At 43.3% G+C, this 9,359-nt stretch overlaps 1 protein-coding gene across 1 annotated transcript in view; it reads left to right on the top strand.

Moving 5' to 3' along the window:
• The window catches only part of ATCAY (ATCAY kinesin light chain interacting caytaxin), a 45,600-nt gene extending 36,574 nt beyond the window's left edge, over window positions 1-9,026 (top strand). The window contains exons 7-10 of the mRNA XM_030218598.1: window positions 1,662-1,748; window positions 2,200-2,298; window positions 7,084-7,119; window positions 8,987-9,026. Of these exons, the coding sequence (XP_030074458.1) occupies window positions 1,662-1,748; window positions 2,200-2,298; window positions 7,084-7,119; window positions 8,987-9,026 (262 nt within the window). The remainder of the gene's footprint in view (window positions 1-1,661; window positions 1,749-2,199; window positions 2,299-7,083; window positions 7,120-8,986) is intronic.
• The last annotated feature ends 333 nt before the right edge of the window (window positions 9,027-9,359 follow it).

A 9,359-nucleotide genomic window follows, 5' to 3' on the forward strand; every position in this document is an offset into this window, starting at 1 on the left:
CTTAACCCCCTCCCCCTTTTATAAAGCCGCGTAGTGGTCCCAACACAGCCTATTCACTTTGAATGGGCTGTGTCAGTGTTACCGTACCAGGAGCAGCTAGTGCGGCTTTGTAAATTGGTGGGGGGGGGGGGGGGTAGGTTAGTTCAATGCAAAAATATCACTTGTAACTTCTTATTTTTGTTTGAAGTCATCTGGTGCCCTGCCTAATGTAATTAGAAATAAAGACATTGCTATTCAAAGTGATTTAACCAGTCAGAAACGGCTACTGGCCAGTTAAATTGCTTGTTGGGGGCTGTCTGCTAATATTTAGCTGCACTGAAACAGTTAGGGGCCCTTTTACAAAGGCACGCTGAAAATGGCCTGTTTTGGGCATGTGCAGAATCATTTTTCAGCGCACCTGTAAAAAATGCCTTTTTAAAATTTTTGCCAAAAATGGACTTGCAGCAAAATGAAAATTGGTGTGCGTCCATTTTGGGTCTGACACCTTCCCACCAGCCATTGACCTAGCGGTAAAGTCTCACGCGATAACCTGGCAGTAATGACCTACGCCCGTCAAATGCCACTTGGCACGCGTCCAAAAATAAAAATGATTTTTCAGAAGCGCACCAAAAATGGTATTACCGCAAGAGCCACATAGTAGGAGGGCATTAACTCCAGTTTGGCGTGCATTGGGCATGTGTAGACGCTTACGTGGCTTAGAAAAAGGGCTCTTTAGTGCCACTGAATGTCATCACAGACCGCTAAACTCAATGCCGGCTATTTTGTGGGTTGAATATCAGTTAAGTGCTGATATTCAACATTTAACCATCCAAGTTTAGCAATTAAATCGTGATGCATAAAGTCAGTCCTATCTTTATGCGGTGTCGCTTGAATATCCGGGAATAACGCCAACACTTAGTGCCACCGACTGAATATCAACCCCAGAAATTTTAGGTAAGCAGCACTGTTCAGAGCATGACATGAACGTAGTTTATTGAATGTACTTCAGGCCTGCATACAAGAGTTGAAATTCTCAGACTGGGGGCTTTTAATGCAGACCTGTGGTTTGCCAGCAGATGGCACTACAACTGCAGTCACCAGCACCTCAACACTTTCACTTTCAGACTACAGATTTTTAAGTGGGGTCAATATTGAAATATAAGAGCCATGTGCAAAAAGTATGACATGAACTCTGCACTCAGTCTGTTGAGCCTTTTCATTCAGTTTTTCTTTTTAAATGTTCTGAAGGGTTTGCACGGTGCGTCGGTAGTTATTTAAAAAAAGACTAAATCTATTTCAAAAGGAGCAGCAAAACATTTTTTTTCTGAAGCTGTGGGATGGATATAAGAGTGAATAATTAAAAGCATGTCCAATTTCCCATGTAGTCCATTGTATGACAGTTTCATTTTGTAGCTTTCGAACAGATGCATGTATTGTCCGTTGATACTGTATAGTGTTTGGTAGGTGATAAGGTTTCTGAGGCTTTTGTTAGTATTCTCAGGCAGAATCTATTAGATATTATCATATTTAGATTTGGTGTGAAAATCAATATAAGAGGAAGCTGTGGAAATATTTCACACAAAAGGAACAATCTCCTTTATTCTGTGCCTGTATTTGTAACGCACTAATATGATTCCTAAGTAAACAGTTCTAACCCACTTCGACACTCTGCTTTTTGACAGACTGCGGAAGAACCTGAAATCTCTGATCATCGTTCATCCTTCTTGGTTTATTCGAACAGTACTGGCCATCTCTAGGCCCTTCATTAGGTTAGCAGCTCTCATGCTTTCCTTGTCTTTTGTGTAGGCTGTGTGCTGACTGTGAGGAAGCTCCTGCAGTTTCTCATACCAGCTTCTTTCAGCTGGAGACAGTACAGGGTATGAGAAAAAAAGTGTTAACTGTGAGGAAACATACAATAGGCGGAGCCCTTTGGATGTTGCTTGTGTGATTCTAGAGAATAGCACTGGCTTTGGGGATGTTACAGCCTTTACTTGCTCTAAAGACTAATAAATGAGCATTGACCCATGACCCTAGAGACTGTTGAAAGAGTGCTGGTTGTAATGTAGGAAACAGCGTCAGAGCACTGATTGTGGGAGATCTCTCTCTAAGTATTCCTCCAATTTTACTCTCCCTTCAGCATATGCAGTCAGTTTACATCTGATACCAGTGGAAGGAGCACTCAGAATCTGTTGTAATTCATTTGCTTCTTTTCTTTGCCAGCGTCAAATTTCTCAATAAGATCCAGTATGTGCACAGCCTAGAGGAACTGGAGCAGATGATCCCCATGGAACATGTTCAGATACCTGACTGTGTACTACAGTAAGTGTCCCAGGAATCCAGGACATGAGAGGAAAGCTGCTCCACAAGTCTCCACTGCCCTAAGGCATTCCCACTGCAACTTGGGTTAAGCTGATTACAAGCTTTTCACCTGAACATGGAGTGGAAGCAGTCTTGCTGTCACAACACAGGTTGTCAGATCTCAAGAAACATATCAGTAGCTCAGTTATAGGCTTGAATTAGTGTGCAGCAACAGCCCAGGGGTGAAGGGAGGTGAGAAATGTTGGCATTTAATCAAGATGTTTAGCCAGGTCTGGCTGGCTGGCCATGCAGGGAATCTACGAGACCAGATGTTTGTGTCAGCTGAGTTATAGCATTGCAGTGTGGAGAGAAATAACTGAGGATTATTTGTATTCGGCTGAATAGTGATTTAAATTTGAATATGAATAATCCCGTGGCTCTACTGTGCTAAATCCTACTGAAATAAACACTTGATCTCTGATTTCATGTTGCTTCTTTTACTATTTGTTATGTTAAAGCTGAATGCCCATTATTCGTATTCGATATTCGTATTCAGCTGAATAATGTCTTTCATTATTCACATTCAGCCGAATAGTAAAATATGCTATTTGGTACAGCTGTACTAGAAGATTTAAAAATCTTTCACGTGCTGTCAGGCAACGTCACTGCCCTGTGCGTACAAGAGTAAAGCTTTTGATTTTTTCAGTATGCACTGTCATTTGAATTTTTCCTATCCCACCTCTTGTGCTGTTGTTTATGATTTGTGTCAGTATAGAAGTTTTTCAGGACCACAGACAGCAAGGTTACTTACCTGTAATGGAGGTTCTCCATGGACAGCAGGATAAATCAGCCACACATTTGTTCATGTGCTGGAATGTTATTCTGCGGGTAAATAGCGGACTCACAAAAATTCCTTGTGCGTAAAATTTTCGTAATGCCAACATTCATATGCAGGACAACATCCCAGCACATGCACTGACAAAATGTTTTCTGCTCAGACATATACACAGAGCAATATGAGATTGGCAAGGCAAGTTGCCAGCTGCCCTATGTATGATGCCAATGCTTAATCGTGAAGAAGTACAATCTGCGCAGAGTGCCAGACACAACTCTGGCCACCTTGCTGGGCAGTCTGAATGGACCATACAGGTCTTTTTCTGCCAACATTTGCAACTAGGCAGAATGAGTAAATTGTTCTATTCATCCTCGGATGTGGTGTTAAAGCTTCTACCTTGTGCTCAGCCTTAAAGTCTTTCACACATAGGGCTGAATAATTATAGTTTCTTATAATATTCATTTTAATATCTTGTGTCTTGTTGTCCTACATGCAGATTGGTGCAGAGATATTTTCTGCGGGAAACACTTCTCTGCATCTCATGCCCATAAAATTTCTTGTAGACATCATGCTAATCCCACACCAACATCTATGCAAGCTTTTTGCATTGGTCCCTGAATTTTCTGTCTCTGAGCATTCTTAGGGTAGATGAAGAGTGATTATGGCCCCAGCAGGAAAGATTAGGAAGCTTCTACTAAAGATTAGCTGCTATGTTCGCTGGCTCTAGGTATGTGGTGGCGATAGAAGACCCCTCAGCCTGCTTTGTAATGAGACAGAGAGGCATGAGTATAGGTAGCTGGTACCAGACAGTGTTTAACAGCACTGTAAAGCATGTGAAAAATACCCAGTAGATAGGTCAGCACAGGCCTTTACCATTTCCTATGATGTCATTGTCATCAGTGATGTGGTAGGTAGCACCAAAGGCAGAGCTTGCCAGATAGAGCAGTTAGAAAATCATTGGGATTATCAAGTCCGAGTTGAAACCTGTCTTTATGGTGGTTGATGTCCTGGAGGAGTCAGCATTGCTCATGTCGTTGAGGATTCTAGCTGCAATTTCTTTTCTTGAAAACTCATTGGAATTTCCTGCCCTCTCAGTGACTCAGTAGGGGTAGGGGGTGACAACTTGAAAAGAGAGAAAGAGAAAGATAGAGCTTATTTCAACTAATCGGAAGAGAGACCAGGCTGTTCTGCCTAGTGGGAAGAGAAAGATCACTTATGGCAGTGTCTCAGACCCACTGTAGAACTTTATAAGATGTAGTCGCCAACACATATGTAGTTCCCAGGACAGGAGGATCCCTTGAATTAAGAGTCCAGTTGCTGGTATTGCCAACAGATAGAATTTGTGAAAAAGGAGCTGGCTGCCTGAAAAACAGACAGGGGATCCATGAGCTGAGGGTCTTACTGCCATTTTGTAATATTGCCTAGGAACTGAGCTTCCTGAGCATAGATGAATTGATCTGCTAATCCTGTCCCTTGGTGTCTTATTCAGGCCCTTGGGATCAGGACATCTTAGCTTTGTCAAGGTCGGGGACAGTTGCTACTGCTGGTGAGCCCATTGGGTGAAACACATAAGTACATAAGTATTGCCATACTGGGAAAGACCAAAGGTCCATCAAGCCCAGCATCTTGTTTCCAACAGTGGCCAATCCAGATCACAAATACCTGGCAAGATCCCAAAAAAATACAAAACATTTTATACTGCTTATCCCAGAAATAGTGGATTTTCCTCAACATTCAATAACGGTCTATGGACTTTTCCTTTAGGAAGCCGTCCAAACCTTTTTTAAACTCTGCTAAGCTAACCGCCTTTACCACATTCTCTGGCAACGAATTCCAGAGTTTAATTGCACGTTGAGCGAAGAAACATTTTCTCTGATTCGTTTTAAATATACTACATTGTAGCTTCATCACATGTCCCCTAGTCCTAGTATTTTTGGAAAGCGTAAACAGATGCTTCACATCTACCTGTTCAACTCCACTCATTATTTTATAGACCTCTATCATATCTCCCCTCAGCCGCCTTTTCTCCAAGCTGAAGAGTCCTAGCCACTTTAGCCTTTCCTCATAGGGAAGTCGTCCCAACCCCTTTATCATTTTCGTCACCCTTCTCTGCACCTTTTCTAATTCCACTATATCTTTTTTGAGATGCGGCAACCAGAATTGAACACAATATTCGAGGTGCGGTTGCACCATGGAGCGATACAAAGTTTACCACTTTTTGTTGTGTGACAGGCTGAGGTCCTGTCAGGCTGTAAAAGAGGTGCCTTGTTGCCAGGAGGCTACAGGGAGGAGCTTTGGCTCCTTAATTACTGATGTGATAGATACAGGAATGTCTTGTTACCAAGATGCCACAGGAGGGAGCTCTGGCTCCCTGACTGACTTACAGGTACATGCAACGAAAGGAAATGGTAGTTTCCCATTAAGTGACTGGAAACTACAACTCCCATAAAGCTTGGGGGCTAGAGTTAGTGCCTCTGGGAACCAGGAATGAGAGAAGGCATTAGGGAAAACTAGTCCAGCTGAGAGAGACATGGGAGAAGGGTGGGAGTAGGAAAGCCTATGAGCTCACAGGAAACTAGGCCCATATTAGGAGTGTAGCTGGGCCAGTTATCCTAATAGTGTGGGAAAAGAGTCTAGCACTCAGATAAGATAGGTGTTAAGGAAAAGGGAGGGGTTGATGCCTGGAAGCCCGTTTTAAAATCTCTCCCCAGAAAGCAGAGGGGGACAGCTGATGGAGAGAGAAGAAGGTGGGGGAGGAATATCCTTCCACCCGAGAAAAGAAAGACTGTAGGGCCTGAGCAACTCCAGCTGGGAAAGAAAGCCTATGAGGGAAGGCTCAAAGATACACAGAAGCAATGTACTTAGTGGAAATGACTCTATTGTAGTTTTCTTTGTAGTTTTTTATATTGGTATCTTCTGTTGAACTGAGTCTAACAGCCAGGGGTGGAGGACAAGACCACAAGGTCCTGTCAAGTTATGCCCTGTCCGGGGTGTGGTGGCTGTTCCACTGAGTTTCTGTTATCCATTAAAAAGGGCTCAGTGTCAAAATTTTGCTACTTTATGAAGAAGTGCTATGAGAAGAAAATTACCCCAACAGAACAAGGGATAGTTTGCATAAGGCTTAGGTATGGAGAAAGTCTAATTTGTAGCCCCAAATTTTAGCCACATTTGTTTGTTTTAAAGTAGCGGAGCTAGGAAGCTTCAGAATTAACTGACCTGATTTGGGACTAACAGTAGAAAAGTTATGCAAGGAGATTGCAATAAGAAAAGAGAGATCTTAGTAAATCACCCTGACTGTAAAGGCTACCAAGAATTTGGACTACTGCTTGCTAGCCTAAATGTGCAGGCTTGTTTCTGAGCTTCTTTTCTTAGAGGCCAACCAGGCCTAATTTTTGGCACTGGATGGCCTGGTGCCTCGGCATGGTAATTTGAGTCAGGTGAAAATTTTACTCTATATTTCAATGTATGAAAAGAGAGAAAGAGAGCAGATCTGTTCCTATCTTGTTGGGCAGACAAAGTACATTGAGGGAGAGGAGCAGTGGATGTGTGGTGTATGGGAAGGAGCCCTGAATCATGCCCAGAGAGTTTTGTAGCACTTCCAGGCTCTGAGAGAATGGATCTGAACTGGCACCATCAGGAATAACGTCACCCATGTGTGGTTGAGGTTTGTCCTGATTGTCCAGAGAGAAAAATGTCCTACTTGAAAGACATGACACAGCTAAAAAACTATCATTCACAGTTTTCTACTAGGTGAGCACACATCTAACTCTTGAGCAGAGCTCAGTTGACTATGGTCTTCACACTGGATCACACCACAATAGCATGAGACACACTTACTCAATGAAAACCCTTTTACATTTGTTCCAGGTCCTATAAATAGCTTGTACTTGTTAAGTAAATCACTGCTGCAGCCATTAAGCAAACTTCTGACTCAGAACTGGGTAGTGACGGGAGTCTCTGATTTATTGCAGATATGATGAAGAGAGAAGTAGAGCGAGAAAAGAAAGGTTAGTTTGGCTTTCTGTCATTAGAACTGAAAAGCTGCTGTATTTTGGCAACCAGAAATTTGCTCTACTGCTCACAACCTTAAGGGGGCATTTTTCAGAACAGCCTATTCAGAAGCAAAGTCCTCAGCTGGCTTTTCTACAAATGTATGCAAGTTAAATTTGGCTGAGAAAATGCAATGTATGTGCTGTTTTCTAATCCCACCCAAAACATACCCCTGGGAACACATCCTCTTAACAAGGCTAAGGTACTGCTGGATTAAAGACAGACCAATTTCAAACAGCTCTTTAACCAGGTAAATCGGCATTCTCCCAAATAAATGGCTTTGGATATTACCCTCTAAATGACAAAAGGGGAATTAATGAATTACTATCTAGTACAAGTTCTTCACAGTCAAGGATCTTTCTTATTTTCAAGAGTTGTGGGTAAGGAATGGACAAAATCTGATTAAAAACCCAACAGGCCTGCAGTGATGCACAACCTTAAACCATACTAAAAGGCAGATTGGTTTTGAAAAGCCTCCTTCATATCATTTCATCATTTAGCCCTGGGTTGTGAGTACTGTTGCCTACCGGCTGCTGAAGCAATTTTCCATTCACTTCAGTTTTCAAAGTTCTGTGCTGTGCTTCAAATGAATCACACTGAAACAGTAACCGGTTGATTTTCGAAGTGATTTAAGCAGGCAAGAGAGGCTCCTGCCTGCTTAAATCACTTGTTTCCATCTAACTGCCAAAATTCAACAGCACTTAACCAGACAGTGCCATTATATAACAGCTCTGATCAGTCATGTTTGAAGTGGGCAGGTCAGGGTGATACAGAGGGTCAGAGTGGGAGAGGAGCCGGCAGTTAAGCAGGTACCAGTAGTATTCAGTGCCAATGCCCATATAGCTAATATGCCTGCCTAGCTATGCGGGTACCAGCCTGAAACTTTCCAATACCTCTCCCTCCTTCCCAACCCCCAGAACATCACCAAAGCCCCCTATTGATCCCTTTGCCTCCCAGAACATCCCCCCCACACACACACACACACCCAGGGGAGGAACAGGCAGGAACAATGTCCAATTGCTCTTGCCCCTTGCAGGTGTGCCTTCAAAATGGCTGCTGCTAGAGTTTGTGGCAGCCATTTTGAAGGTGCAGTTGTGACATGCAGAAGCAAATGAGCATCATTCCTGGCTGTTCCTTCACTAGATCATCAGGAACCAGGTGTGGGGGGGGGGGGGGCAGTAGTTGATGTTTCAGGAGGGAGGGAGGGGTTTGGTGATGTTCTAGGAGGGAGGGAAGGGGGATCAGAAGGGGAGTTGGTGATGTTCTGGAGGGGATGGGAGGGAGGGAAGGAGGAAGGCCTGTTGATGCTCCAGGGGGTGGGAGGGAGAGAGAAGGGATCAGGAACTGGCCAGATTTCCTTATGCGAGTCCCAAACGATATTCAGCTGGGATCCGTAAAAGTATCATAAGTGGGCCCCAACTGAATATCAGCTGGGTCTGTTGTAAGACCCAGTGGTCAGCTTAAGATGAATTAGCTCCAAATATTCATTGCTGAGGCCCAGACATGGCCCAACATTGAATATCCAGGGCTAATTTTGCCTGTGGCGATCAGTGTTTAAAAAAACACTGACCGCCACAGGGTAAATATCAACTGGTAAAGTTTAAAGCAGTAGTAGGGCCACCAAAGCAAATACATGACTTATAGAGAGTAGTGAAGGCAAAGAAGGCTGCACAACCTCAGTCCAGAAAGGATGAGGTGTGATATCCTGGGAAGGAATCAAAGGGTGGCTGAATAGTACCAATCAGATATACTGGAATAGGATTGAGCATATCGCTTTTATTCCTTTGCACCAATGAGTCTGAAACATGATTGTTGTTGTTTCAGGTCAGAAGAGAAACCAGAAGAGGTGGCAAGGGAAAGGTAAAGAGAGAAAAGGATGGATCATTTCAACTGCTTTGGTTTATGGGAGCTCAACTGTTTAGCAGCATCTGTGACCTAACAAGGCCGTCCTTATGCTGTAATATCTGTCCTCTTAAGAAAAAAAGCCACAAAGAATTATTGAAGCTTTCTGTCAGATGTCATGAGGCTCTGTGCAAAGCAAGAGTGTCCAACCTTGGCCCTCGCCAGGTCGGGTTTTCAGGATTTCCCCAATGAATATGCATGTGATTTATTTGCATACAATGGAGACAGTACATGCAAATAGATCGCATGCATATTCATTGGGGAAATCCTGAAAACCTGACTGGATTGTGGCCCT

The sequence above is a fragment of the Microcaecilia unicolor genome, chromosome 11 (genome assembly GCF_901765095.1).
Source record: "Microcaecilia unicolor chromosome 11, aMicUni1.1, whole genome shotgun sequence".
Lineage (NCBI taxonomy): Eukaryota > Metazoa > Chordata > Amphibia > Gymnophiona > Siphonopidae > Microcaecilia > Microcaecilia unicolor.